The 13780-nt window shown below is 40.4% G+C and overlaps 3 protein-coding genes and 1 long non-coding RNA gene across 4 annotated transcripts; 3 read left to right on the top strand and 1 right to left on the bottom strand.

Annotated features, from left to right (window-relative positions):
* The first annotated feature begins 2254 nt into the window (after positions 1–2254).
* LOC103707948 (protein trichome birefringence-like 36) lies at positions 2255–4820 on the top strand. Its single transcript, XM_008792681.4, has 5 exons — positions 2255–2867; positions 2943–3114; positions 3187–3368; positions 3439–3597; positions 3725–4820. The coding sequence occupies exons 1-5, from the start codon at positions 2269–2271 to the stop codon at positions 4029–4031; spliced, it is 1419 nt and encodes a 472-aa protein (XP_008790903.3). The 5' UTR covers positions 2255–2268; the 3' UTR covers positions 4032–4820.
* A 702-nt stretch (positions 4821–5522) lies between these two features.
* On the bottom strand, positions 5523–6578 carry LOC103705873 (germin-like protein 2-4). Its single transcript, XM_008789760.3, has one exon. It carries the CDS (start codon positions 6534–6536, stop codon positions 5868–5870), a length of 669 nt encoding a protein of 222 aa, XP_008787982.1. The 5' UTR covers positions 6537–6578; the 3' UTR covers positions 5523–5867.
* A 4960-nt stretch (positions 6579–11538) lies between these two features.
* On the top strand, positions 11539–12354 carry LOC120103974 (ABSCISIC ACID-INSENSITIVE 5-like protein 1). Its single transcript, XM_039133924.1, has 2 exons — positions 11539–12183; positions 12286–12354. Exons 1-2 carry the CDS (start codon positions 11539–11541, stop codon positions 12352–12354), a joined length of 714 nt encoding a protein of 237 aa, XP_038989852.1.
* A 459-nt stretch (positions 12355–12813) lies between these two features.
* Positions 12814–13555, top strand: LOC103707939. The gene is made up of 3 exons (XR_005514966.1): positions 12814–12896; positions 13110–13139; positions 13240–13555. It is a non-coding gene; the product is annotated as an uncharacterized LOC103707939 (long non-coding RNA).
* The last annotated feature ends 225 nt before the right edge of the window (positions 13556–13780 follow it).

The raw sequence follows: 13780 nt of genomic DNA, 5'->3' as shown, positions 1-13780 counted from the left end.
GCCCTGGTTTGTTGAAGCTTTCTTCGTTGTACAAAGCAGTTTAATGAATCCAAAATATTATTTTTTGCTAAGATATGTTCAAGCTTGTCATTTGCCTTTGAAATGGGACCTGACTAGTTTTCTTGTCTTACGATGTATTTTGGCAGCCGACCAACAGGATAGGGTGGAGTGTACATTTCTCAACAGTCGTATATCTAGCAAGGGGGAAACGTCACAGCAGAATTCATCTTTTATCTTCTAAGAAAATAGCTTTGCAATTTCCATCTCTGCTTCACCCCCTCCCCCCCCTGCGATGAAAAGTGGGGAAAATTAATGCTAAAACCAGTGCTCTCTATTTTATACAGCTTTGCAATTCAATATTGTCATCATTTTATTTAGTTAAAGATAAAAAAAACTATTGTGGTGTTGCCATGCGCAATGCTACACTCATTACTCAAAATCCATGAATTTTGTGTTATAAAGCTCGATTGGCCTCTAAAAAAATCCCTAACTAAGACGTGGAGCGCTTGACTAAATTCTTGCATTAGCTTGGCATGACGTGATCAATCTCTGAGGGGAATAGAGTGCTTGAATAAATAATGGTAGAACTGTAGCGCCAGGATATAACAGGCAACTCTCTGACGGGCTACATTTTGCTTTCTCCAGCCAAGCTTAATTTAGTTGCCTCCAGCTTGGACTAGACTGGGTTATCCGCATGTTACATGATAAACGATTGACCGGTTGTTTCCATCAACATTTGAGACCGGCCTAAATGATGGGAGCTTAGGAAACCGCAAGCAGGTCAGTTATGGTGATTTTACAGCCAGTTAAGAATCAAATTTTTCACAGAGGTTAATCAGTTTGTCGATTCTTAAGTCCAAATAAATAGTTATTGCAGATTGGGAAATTCGTTAGTTGAGATAAAACCGAAGGAAATGAGATCAATAGGCACACTAGAAACTCTTAAGTGAGCTTTTCTTTTAGGTGCTTCTCTATGGTATCTTGCAATAAGAATGTTATGATGTTATACGTCCTGATGGTAGGAGACAATACCCATAAGCCAACGAGTTGCAAGAAACCATATCCTGCGTTAAATTCATCTTCACCATCTCAAAGTACTTCTCCCGAGCCGCCTCTTCTATCCGCCCGCTTCTACATAATCCATAGATTAAAGTATTGTAAGTTGCACCGTGGGCATCATATGTCAACACAAAATCTCAACCAAAAAGGCTAGATTATTATTTGAGTTTTTTGATCCTATACAAGTATCTAAGATCTACCCAACGAATAACTGATGTGAGACTAAATACACACATGCCCGGACAAGTTCTCACATCGTACTTCTCTTAGCCATCCCATCCTTTAACACCCAAGGCTTCATCTATGTAACCTTCGCTAAACAAACCACCGGTCAGAGGATTGCAAGAAAATGCTGAAGCCTTTCCCCAACCTCTCCATTTGTCGAGCAACTTCTCGGCGTTGTCCACTTCCCCTTTCTTTGATAACCCATTGATGACGGCATTATAGGTGACGTCGTTGGGCAAGCACCCAGCGTCCATCATCTCCATCTCTCCCAAGAGCTTGAGGGTCTCTGCTCGGCCTTGCCTTTCTTGCAACAAGAATCCATGATCGACAACCCAACGCCCTTTTCTGACAACTACCCCCCGCTCCTGGACATCTGGCATACGTTATCGACAGGGGAGGGAACTTCGCCGGTGAGAGTGGCAAGTTTTGTAACTGCTCCCCGCATTGAATGAAGATGCTCATGATGCATTCGATCTGTGAGTGATTTGCTGAGGGGATGTCAATCTTACCAGCATTTTGCAATTCAGATCTACATGGTCGATAGTACAAATGGAAGGAATAATTGATGGATGGATATGTTTCAACCAGACTCCTATAGACGAGTACTGGTGGGTTTTATCCCTATACAATATCCTCTAGTTCACATAGATTATGGATCGGATCTACTCTGATGCCATTTGTAGCAACTCAGAATATCATCCAAAATGACTAATCAGAAGGTATTATTTGGATTTCTTGATCCTATATAAATATCCAAAATCTACTTAGCGAATAACCAATGTGAAACTAAACACACGTCTGCACGGATCCTCACATTAACTGAATTTTAGCCAGAAATGGAGCCACATGGTCGGGGAGGGGATCACGTAGATCTGTTAAAATTCAGTTAAAATATCATGCATTGTTGAGTGTGTTGCCTTTCTTTCGGATATATTTTGTTTTGTAGATGAAATCATGACATGAGACGAAGCCTGCTGCAAGAAGATGAGCTCGTCAAACCAGCTTTTGCTGCATCCGGAATTCTCGTGGCCAACACACTCAACAATAAAACACGACATCTCAATGGCCTGGCATCATGGGACCAACAAAAGCAACCCACCATTTACGGTGCGTGATAAGGTAGAACATAGGACAAATCCCACCCCACATAAAAGGATGTCAAAGCCATCTTCAACAAACCTCATCAGCTCTCCCCTATCCATCCTCTTCCAATTTGAGCTCCAAATGGCTGCAGAATCAACCCTCCAAACCTCTTTCCTGCTCTTCTTATGCTTCATCACCCTCTCGATAGTGTCTAAGAACTTCTACATCACACCTTGTCTGGCTGACTTAGCCGTGGACTCCGTTGATGAGTGGACCGAAGAGAAGGAAGATGATGAGGTTAATGATGAGGTTCAGAGCCAACGGACACTGTCAAGAGACTGTGACTTGTCTGTTGGAGAGTGGGTTTTCGATGCATCATACCCTCTCTATGAACCAAATTGCCCTTACCTCAGCAACCAATTAAGCTGCCGGAGGAACGGAAGGCCGGACTCCGACTACGAGAAGTGGAGGTGGAAGCCGCATCGGTGCTCAATTCCAAGGTAAATGAGAGAACTGAAGCCGAGTAGAAAGAAATTTACCAACAAACTAATGAAAGTTACGATGATGTTCTGTAGGTTCAATGCCTTGGACTTCCTTGGAAGAATAAGAAAGAAGAGAGTCATGCTAGTGGGAGACTCCATAATGAGGAATCAATGGGAGTCTCTCGTTTGCTTGGTGGAAGCAGTGATTCCAAGCGAGAGGAAGCTGGTTTCTTCCCATGGCCCAACCATTGCTTTCCATGCAATGGTAAGATCGATAAACCGTTTTCATGGAACGAGAAATCGATCTAGATGACAACAACTCGAATGAATTGTGCAGGACTACCAAGCATCGATCGAGTTCTCATGGGCTCCTCTTCTAGTGGAATTGAAGGAAGAAGCGCATCACAAGAAGATTCTCCTCCTGGATTCGATCGAGGAGAACGCGAAGTACTGGCGTGGAGTCGACGTACTTGTGTTCGACTCTGCTCATTGGTGGACTCATTCCGGCAAATGGAGCTCGTAAGTTGAAATTTCTCGGTTTTATTTGTCGTGATATACAGTTCAAATTAAGTAGGAAAAATTTTGGCAGGTGGGATTACTACAAAGAGGGGGAGAGGCTGTTCGCTAGTTTGAACCCAATGGTTGCCTATGAGAAGGGACTCACAACATGGGCTAAGTGGGTGGACTTGAACTTGGATCCTAATCGAACTCGAGTCATCTTTCGAAGCGTCTCGCCCCGGCATAACAGGTGCAGCAACATTGTCCATATAGAATTTTTTTTTTTTTTTTTTGATACGACGGCAGGTGTGAATGTAACCAATAAAATCAGAAAATATATAAGAAGAGATGGTCTTGCTGTTTATTAATTTGGATAGGAAAAATGGATGGCAATGCTACAAACAGAGGGAGCCTCTGGTCTTCTTGGGCTACAGACCTCGGGTTCCCGGCCAACTGGCCGTGGTACACGACGTACTGAAGAAGATGAGCTTTCCAGTGTACCTTTTGGATGTGACGAGCATGTCGGCACTTCGAAGAGATGGGCACCCGTCGATATTTGGAAGAGCTGCTGGTGAGCAGGGGAGGCTGGACACAGTAGGCTGGACCTCGGATTGCACCCACTGGTGCTTGCCCGGGGTGCCTGATGCATGGAATGAGATGCTTTCTTATGCTCTTCTTCTCTAGATATCAAATAAGAGAAAAAATTTGCCTAGTGATATGCTTGTACTTGGCCTTTGTAGTGATGCTATTAAGGTTTTATGTGGTTTTCTGTTTGGGTTACTTGTATGATCTTCAAGGTTATGATATTACTTAGCTTGTGCTTCTCTTTGTTTCTCTTAAGATAAGAGATCAATGTGTTTAACACCTTTTTTTGTCTTGGGCTCCTTAATTAATGATTCAGCGTGTGGTGGTTTAATTTGCTAGCTAAAACGGATTAAATGGAGGACGGACATGATTCACCTTCCCTGGATGATGGTTGCACTGCATGATCAGCTAATGGCGACCGAAATAATCGTTATGTAATTGGTTTATCACGGGCCAATTCCATCGGTCAATGAATAGAAGGGCTGTTGAATTCATTCCCGTACGCCAATTGAGAATTTATGGGTCAGCGACGAAGAGGTCCGCAGTTTATGGTCTTCGTCAAAGTTCTCCAAGCCGCCTTGAATTCAATTTTGGCTCCTTGCCCTGGACCCACAAGCCAATAATAGCTGTGGGGCTTAACCTGCTTTCCACTAAGGGTGCATTTGACTCGCAGCTAAATTTAAAATTGGAATCCGTATCTGAGTCGGAATTGAAATAGATTAGATCACGGGATTCAGAATGATGATATTTTTTGACGTGTTTAGTTCTTATTAGAATCAGAATCGAAATGAGATTTGAATATTAGAGAAGGTTTGGAATTGTGTTTGACGAGATTGGGGCATTTTCATTCATATCTAGATTAGGAGACGGAGTGGAACTCCCTCCAACCAAATGACCGAAATAAAAATCACTCATTTCCATTCACATTTCAGAGCCCAACAACCAGCAACCAAATACACCTAGAATTCTACTGAATTTGCTATTAATTATATATTTTTGAGCATCAAGACATCCTGGCTACTCCCCACCCGCTAACCCATACCCATTCTAACTCCACTTAAGACAAAACTCAGGTCTCAAATAAACCTGAGTTACTGCTTACGGAACCAGTATTTATACATAGGGATCCACTTTCGTTCGCACAAATCTGCCATTGGACCAACCACTGCTCGCTTTGAGAGCTGTGTAGAATGGATGAATGATATAGTTTACAGTGCTATGAGATATATTCAGTGGATGATCCAATGGTGGATTCGTGTGAATGAAAATAAATTCTTCTTTTTAAGATACGACCCAATGGCGATATAGCATTATAAACAAAGAAGTGAAGATCTCCACTATAATAAATGCAATTTAATATTTTAGCATACCCCCATGGTGAGAACCCTCCTAGGTATTGTATTCGAATATTCAATCTGGATAATAAACGTTGCAAGTCAGGATGCTGGTGTCTGATTGTAGTGAGATGGTTCAATTCAAGTTGGTAAAAGTTAGCATGATTCAAGCGGGCACAGGTTGCAACCAATATTTACACACAAATAGATTTACACACAAATAGATAGATGGATAGAGTTAGAGAGAGAGGATGCCTTTGACGAAAGAGACAACATGTGGTCCCATCACTAAAATCCTTTCAGTTTGGTTGTTCACCAAGACCAATCCTTACATAGAGCTAGCCGACAACCCAACTCTCTTTTTGGTGCTGTGTTCATGTTCACACTTTACAGCTCAGAGAAGCAAGATAGAAGACACCATTAGATATAAAAGAACACTGATTACAGACTTAAAATCCTGCTAGAGGAAAGAAAAAAAGAAAGAAAACATTTTGGCCTCAAAAACTCCTCTTCTCACATATTTCTAAAATGTTTGGCTCATTATTGCATGATCAAATTTAAACAAATCGACAAGAAATTATAAGAAATTCCAAAATACCTTCTACTCCATTGTCTCCATCGATCCTTTGGGCCCCAGTCTCTCCTTCAACCTTTCAAGCTCTTTGGGACTCAACCCAAACGCCTTCTCCAATAGCTCCACCTTGATATCGGATCCAAACACCGTACCCGGAATCCTCACTGCCCCGGGATTCTCGCTATTAAAGCTCCCAAAGATGGTCGCCAGCGAATCCCCGACGTTCATCTGGAAATGGACCATCCCCCTGGGGAACACCATCACTTCCCCCTCCTCCACCACCTTAGCGAACACCCGTCCGCTTGAATCCACGAAGCCCGAGTAGATCCGTCCCGCTACCACCAGCGCCGTCTCGGTGGCCCGCGGATGGAAGTGGGGCGGGTTCACCCCGCCCGGTCGGAAGTCGGCTCGGACGAAGGACATCCCCAGAGTGTGGAGGCCCGGGAACTGGACCGGGTTCACGGCCACGCCAACGAACCCGGTCGAGGGGGGGATCCGGGCCGGGGATTTGACGCCGGAGAAGACGAAGTCGCCGGCGGTGAGGTTGGCCGGGTTCTTGCAGGGGTAGGAGGCGAGCCGGTTCAGGTCGACCGGGTTCGTGCCGGGGTCGGGGACGCAGAAGTCGAGGAACGGATCCGGGTCGGCGGACGCAACGGCGAGGAGAGCAACGAAGATGGTTGCTAATTTTTGGGCCATTTTCTTGCGGGTTTGAGGCAAGGCGGAAGGGAGGAGAGGAGGAGGGGTATATAAACAAACGCCAAGGTGGGTTGACGGACTTGGCACGTTTCAAAATTTGTTTATTAGTCTGTGAGGCCCACGTGTTCATTATTGGTTGGTCCTCCCATCACTACTTACTGTACGTCATTTTTTTTTTATTGCAAATGATTGTAATGCTCTGCATTAGTTTTGTAATTTAATTTTAATCTAATACATATATAATTTTGAAAGAAAGTAAGATTACTTTTAATATTTATTTTACATAAAAGAATTTTTCGCGAGGGCGGATCTTGGAGCATTAATGGTAAGGTTGACAGAAAATATGGTACAGAGACTGATGTGTATTCAATGGACCTGGAGATGGATGAATTAGATCTTGAGTAGTTTAAATATATGGGAGATAATGCGGCGAGTGATTATTTGATTGGATCCGATCTATCTAATAATTTTTTTATATATTAAAATATTATTTGGATGAAAAGGATGTTTTGCCCATTGAATGAAAATATTTACGACCATACTGATATATATTCGTGGATGCTCCTTGATAATCATGAACCTCGTAGCCTTGCATGTTAACATTTATTTAGACACTTCAAAATGTTGGTTATATGCAGAAAAATACATTAATAAACCCTGTGGCATCCGGGCATGTTATAAGGTCCCAAACTCCCATGGATATTTTTTTAAATTATATCAAATTGCTTTACACCAAGAGCCATGTCATGCCAAAGCATTGCTGAAGTACACCTATAGCTCTAAAACTATATGGCATCCTTTTTAGGATAAAATTGGCTCAGACTAATAAACTGTAACATTTTTCTTATTAACTAACATAAAATTATGATAAAATTTTTCACTTAGTCTCATGATGAGAAGAGATCCACTTATAATTCGAGTAGAACTCGATCTTACTAAATCTTACTCGACTCTGGTAACTTTCAGGGAGGGGCCTATATAATTAATAAATATTGTGATGTATTATGGGTCTGGATTTTAATACTATTTGTCATAGATTTAAAATCTAAAAATTTAAACTATTAGGAGGAGGGTGGATTCAATCTAATAAATTTGTAGTTTTTTTTTTATTAGTCAATGATACTTAGCGGCGTCTGAATTCTGAACCCTGCTCCCATCTATGTGGTGAATTAAGTTTCTGAGTCCACGTCATGGACACGAGGACAGAAAGATGGAAGATGGGCTACAATTTGCAGCCTATCATGGCATGATGAACTCATTATGATAATTTATGAGGAGCAATGCTTTGTACACCAACTTGATCGACACCCAAAGTCATTGCACATTCCCTTGTAGAGAGATAAAGGTATGGTCCATGGGGTTTGGGTGAACTTTGCCGGTGCAACGAGTGCTTCTTAAATCATGCCATACATAGCGTGCATGGGATCTCCTCCTCAATTAAAGGAGGGATGCCTTGGCAAATCCGCGTCCAATTCATTACTACGAGATTGCCAAGAAGGTGGGATATTAAAAAAAAAAAAAAAAAAAACTCAGCGTGGATGAAGGTTAGGTTCAACTTGGTTTGATACTTACTTTGTCTTTTGTTTTTGTTTTTTTTAATCAGCAAGATAGTCTGAAGCCATTATGCCATGAGAAACCGCAATGATGGCTTTATATGCTTACGTCTCAAGTATTCCAAGGATCATTCTTTATTCTTTAGGTGCAAACCAGTGATGATCAGGTTGATGCATATGAAATTGAAGACGTGAATGTTGTTGTGAAGATACAAATCAGAAGGTCTGATTTCTTTTGTTTAAGCACGTCTGTTATGTATAAATGAAAAGGAGAAAAGAATGGAATGAAAAGAATTGAAAAAGGTTTGATCTTGCGAACATCAGAGCATGCCATTTAAACATCAAAATCTGAGGTAGGAATACCACTTTGTTGTTTAGAGATTACATAAGCGAAAAATTTACAATGCGGATTGAAATAAGGGGATTCAAGTTTGATGATCCATAATTAGTTTAGTAAAACATTGTTGTAAACATAGTCTCGCTTATAATAATCATAAGATGGTGAAGTAAATGCGGTTGCTATGTCAAAGATATGGTGGTTGTTTAGCATTTATAAGACAAGCTATTATGACTAAAATAATAAATGCTTTTAAAACACGTCATAGCTTCACCAACTAGAAGAAAAGAATAATATAATTTGAAGTCATCGTCATTATGGGAAAAAAAAACTTATGAAAAATAAATCTTCTAAAAAGAAATGAACTTGTGAGATGTATAAGACAACCTTAGAAGCAAATGTAATATAATCCTTTTTAAGTGTTAATCATAGTATTATATAACACAATACTGTAATTCAGATGAATCAGTGGTTGCAAACTAAACTTGCAACAGATCTGCCTTTTGTTCCATGCTCTTTTTTTTCTTCTTATTAACCAAAAAGGCCCCCTCTATCACTTATCCAACAAAAAGATTACAAAGATAAATATGTAATTGCATGCTTTTTTATCTTCTTAAACAAATGAGGATTCATTATTATATCTATTACAACAGACAAGGAGAATAATGAAATAAGAAGAAACAAGAAAGAGCAATAATAACACACGACATTTATATAGTTTGATTTATTGACCTACGTCTATGGACAGAAATGATGTAAAAGTTTTACTATAGAAAATGAAGATTGCAAAAGTACAGGATTTCCTCTCAAATCCTAGCTTCCAATACATCCAATCTCCATGCAATTTAGTTGCTCTCATCTTTTAGGATTATAAGATTATATATATATATATATATATATGTGTGCGCGCGCGCGCGCATATAATAGAGAAAGTTGATTTGGATTTGAACTGATGTCCTACAATAATTAGATTAGTCCGATCTGTAAGAGCTTCATTCTTGTGCTTCTGGTTAACTAATCATGTAGTCCAAACATGACAAGTATGATGGCTGGGGGTTTCTTTTTCCCTTCGGTTTGTTCGTTGTGTTATGCTTTACTTGTTCTACTTTGGAAAAGAAAATTCCTTTTTACCTCTCTTTAGAGTTTGTAAACTCAAGATATACTCTTTCGCTATCTCAAAAAAAGGGGGGGGGGGGGGGGGGGGGGGGGGCTATATTCTAGTTATTTGTTTTATTCTTTCGACATCTTTATGTTGAAAATTATGCTCCTGTCACCCATTTATTCAAAACACTGTTCTGACTTACCAGCAGAGGCTACTTTTATGTTGAATCAGAGTCAATAGCTTCATTATGGATATTCAACAACCCACGTTGCAAGCCCTGGTGATAATTAGTTAAAATGAGAGGAAAAAATATAAATCCTCATTCTATAAATCCAATTATTGTTATGTAAAAATACAGAAGCCTAAACAAAGATATTTTCATCCCTTTGGCACTAGTGTCCTCACCAGTGTAAAAGTCCTAGGTGCCTTTTTTAAATATTGCTGTGCTTAAACTGATCTCTAACAACATTTTTTTTTAAAAAAAATCAAAATCACCATCATCAATATGCTTATATTCATCATGTTAGGTCTTTCCACTGAAAAATTGAAACAACTATGAGCATTTCATTCTCAACATCTAGACCTTTTACGCAAACAACCTAATAAGATTAATTATACCTTGCACTGCTAATTCTTGACATTACAAAATTCCACTGATAATCCAAGAAAGATATGAGTGGAGGCAGGTAGAGGGGGTGTATGCATGTAAAACTAATTGGAGGGAGATCCATAACTTACGGTGATGCATAATTGCAAAACTCTTGCGATTCTTGGTAGCTAAGAAAAAAAACAATCGAATTGATCTCCCCTTTGGGCCCAGGAGATATAATGACCATGGTTAGTGGTACAGAGAGGAGTTAAACTAATATAAGACATTTAGAGATACCGATCTTATATACATGGGGTAATAAAGCGAGGCTGAGGTGTGAGTAACGTAATGCTCCTACATTGTCTTCCTTCCACGTGGAAGTTGGAACTTTCTCTCACTCTCTCTCTCTCTCTCTCTCTCACGCAAAGTAGGGTTTGGGTTCCATTAATTTCGACAGGAATGAATTCGTAGGTAATGCATCCAGATTTTTAGATTGAGTGGAAGTTAGTCGAGATTCCTAGCATTTCTAAACTTGGTCTCAAGGTTTGGCATTTGGGCCTCTCCACAACTCTTTAGTTCTCTATCATTCTATTCATTTCATCTATGATTCTAAAATGTTTCATAGCATACTCTGTTTCGGGTTAATCACATTACTATTTCTTCCTTTGATGGTCAGGGAGGCAATAAATTAGAGCCACCTGGTTTTTATTATAACACATAAGTAGAAGAATTCGCTTCGACTATCTTTGTTTTTTCGTAGTTTTTAGACTTGTTTGAGATAGGAATTTTGGGGCAACTCTTAGCATGGATTTTTAATTTCTTGGAGGTTCTACGAGGGTTTCGTGCTCTATATATTTTAATGACATTATAAATTAGAGATAGATTCGACCTTCGAGCTTCAAATTTTTATTGCCAACTATACTAAAAAGATCAAATTATGTCAAATAAATCAAATTAGCACATCCTAGCGTGCCTCATCCTCCCTTATTCTGCACCAAAAGAAATTTATGATAATAAAAAAATGCATGTCGCATCAACTATGAAGATATTAGTTTAATAATATTACTATTGCTCTTATTACTATTATTATTGTTATTATTCTTGCATGGTTCATGGAGATTTCACAACTATCAAGAGAAGCAAAGAGGCCTTCTCCACCAACATCAGCAGTCTCTACTTTTTTTCTTTCCTTCTTTGCCCAAAAAACTGTCTGCATCTCACCGCTTTGACATAAACTCGTAGAAATGTCTGTTCATGCTTTCCTATTCTCAAAACTAACTTAATCTTCTCTTTCTGTCTCTTTCTGCAGCAAAATCCAAACTAACGTTCCCTCTCACACTAAAAAGAAGGAAACTCTTGGACAAAGAGCCGAGCTACTCAGCATTGGCCAGAGGCGAGAGACGGAGAAGAGGAAGCAGGAGATGGACCCAATGCTCCCCCCGGCTTTGAGGCAGCCATCTATCGAAACTATATTCCTCGAGCCCTGCGACGCCTTTGAATCCTTGAACATGGAGAAATTTCTTACCAATCCTTGGTCTGCTGAGGAGACTAACACCTCTGCCGCCACCTCCACTGCTGCTGACCCCAACCCAGCAACCCCTATCCATCGCCAGGGCTCCCCTACGCTCTCCCTCCCCAGGCCGCTCCACTGGAAGATTGTGGAGAAGGTGTGGGCAAAGATCCAAGAGGAGGGACTACCCCTCATGATGAACGTGGGAGGAGCACAAAGAGTTCACGACTCGGACGCTCCTCCTCTGTCATCATCACCATCTCCATATGAGATTGCTGCATCTCCAATGGAGGTTAAAGGATCGACGCTTGGCCAAATGACGAGTGTAGCATGTGGAGGGAGGATGGAGATGTCAGATTTTGCGGTGCAGCAAGTGAGAGGGGAATCACTGCTTACGGCTGGGCTTGGGCCATGCAATGGAGAGGGGATGGAATGGGAGAGAGGTAGAAGGGGGAAGAAAGGGAAGAATGAGACGGAGGAAAAGGAAATAGAGCGACGGATGAAGAAATTGATCAGAAGTAGGGAGTCTGCTGCTCGCTTCCACGCCAAAAAACAGGTACAAATGCTTTTCCTTCTCATCGGCAGTCTTAATCATTTTTATTTCCTCACCAGGGAGAATAAAAAAGCTTTAATTATTATTAACTCTAATCATTCTCAGGAAGGCTTGTCAAATAGTCCCATGAAGCTTCCATTTTGTAACTTCCTAGCTGGGCTTTGGCTTTCCTAAAGCTGGCCGAGCACAGCAAACAAAAGTGAAACTGTTTGAGAGCCATGCACTCTATGTTACCCATCTGAAAATATTGGGTGCTCAAAAACTAAAGGGCGTTTCTTACCAAAAAAAAAACTGAGGGCATTTGTACTTGTATAAAGTGTGTTCTTAAGTATCTTATCCTTGGAGAAGATAATTGAAGTAGAGGTGGAGAGAACAGGAAAAGATACAGGGAAAATAAATAATCGAAGTAGTTTTGTTTATCTCATATTGATATATTATTATAATTGTATATTTTCACCAGCAGAGTTGCTCGCCTACTAGTGTCTGTCTTTTCGAGATGCCCCTTTTTATTCATTAAGGTCATATTTAGATGGCTATTTTTTCCTGAATCTTTTATTTTGCAGTGTAAGAACCAACAAACCTATTGTTCGAGAGCACCAAATTTATAACCATTTCTTGACCTTTCTTTGTGGAAACCCTTGCAGGCTTACACGAAAGAGCTGGAGGCTAAGGTTAACCAGCTCCGAGAAGAGAATGCCAGGCTCCAAGAAGAGGAGGTAAATGGGATCTGCAGAACTTTATTTTCTTTGAAATATTGTTATGATGGTTTATAAGGCAACCACCCAGTAAAAAACCCTATTCCCTATTCCCTAAGGTTCTTGTGAACATCTTTAGAGGGAAAAAAATCCCTTAAGAGACAAATTAAAAGGCTCTTGTCCTTGGCAGTCACTAACAAGGTTTATTTTGTTGTCTTTCTCCCTAATTTTCAGCAAAAAAACTTGGCGAGGATGAACCACCTGGTACGGATCGTAACCTTTTATGATTCATGACTACTCCTAGTTGCACGATTAGTAGCCCAATTACTAAGCCTGTTTCTTCTGTTGTTCAATCTGTCAACAGCTCTATGAATCAATGGATGAGCAAGCACAAAATAATGGGCAGAAGACCGTCTGCATTCCCCGTCGCCATAACAGTTGCCCGTGGTGGTGAGATGTCATCCATCATCGCCGGCTCCAGTTCCCCCATGACCCCAGTTTAGTAGTTTAATAGAGTAATGGGATGAGAGTTGCTGTTGGCTTCTGTTTCTTATAGAATTCATGTCTTATCATCGCTGTATTATAGTCGAAGTACTTTCTGTAGACGCTTGGATGGATTTTGTAGAACATGAAATCAAAATGGAATAAAAGTTTCTCCCTGTTCGTTTTTCGACTATATATATTCCGGGTGGCTCTGAGGCTTAATCCATTGATTTTTCTTGTACCATTTTAATCAGTTTATTTCGGCAGAGAAATTGTACTTCGTATGGTCATATTCCCATTCAATCCTCTAATTCTTCGTTTACGTCTTTTGTATCAAGAAATCTCCTTGGACGAGATGCGGACACCAGTTCACACACAGTCAAATATGGCCGGTATAGTTAGGCGACATGCAAGGACTAGTT

This window comes from Phoenix dactylifera, chromosome 14, assembly GCF_009389715.1.
Source record: "Phoenix dactylifera cultivar Barhee BC4 chromosome 14, palm_55x_up_171113_PBpolish2nd_filt_p, whole genome shotgun sequence".
NCBI classification, from domain to species: domain Eukaryota; kingdom Viridiplantae; phylum Streptophyta; class Magnoliopsida; order Arecales; family Arecaceae; genus Phoenix; species Phoenix dactylifera.
The sequence above is the reverse complement of the archived record's forward strand: the minus strand, read 5'-3'. Positions and strand labels throughout refer to the sequence as shown.

Bases quoted from the DNA above. Each gene is read 5' to 3' on its own strand.
- LOC103707948 (XM_008792681.4), top strand. From the start codon at position 2,269: ATGAGCTCGTCAAACCAGCTTTTGCTGCATCCGGAATTCTCGTGGCCA. The intron at 2,868-2,942 runs GTAAATGAGAGA...GATGTTCTGTAG, and splicing joins CATCGGTGCTCAATTCCAAG to GTTCAATGCCTTGGACTTCC. The intron at 3,598-3,724 runs GTGCAGCAACAT...TAATTTGGATAG, and splicing joins GTCTCGCCCCGGCATAACAG to GAAAAATGGATGGCAATGCT.
- LOC103705873 (XM_008789760.3), bottom strand. From the start codon at position 6,536: ATGGCCCAAAAATTAGCAACCATCTTCGTTGCTCTCCTCGCCGTTGCG.
- LOC120103974 (XM_039133924.1), top strand. From the start codon at position 11,539: ATGGACCCAATGCTCCCCCCGGCTTTGAGGCAGCCATCTATCGAAACT. The intron at 12,184-12,285 runs GTACAAATGCTT...AATCATTCTCAG, and splicing joins GCTTCCACGCCAAAAAACAG to GAAGGCTTGTCAAATAGTCC.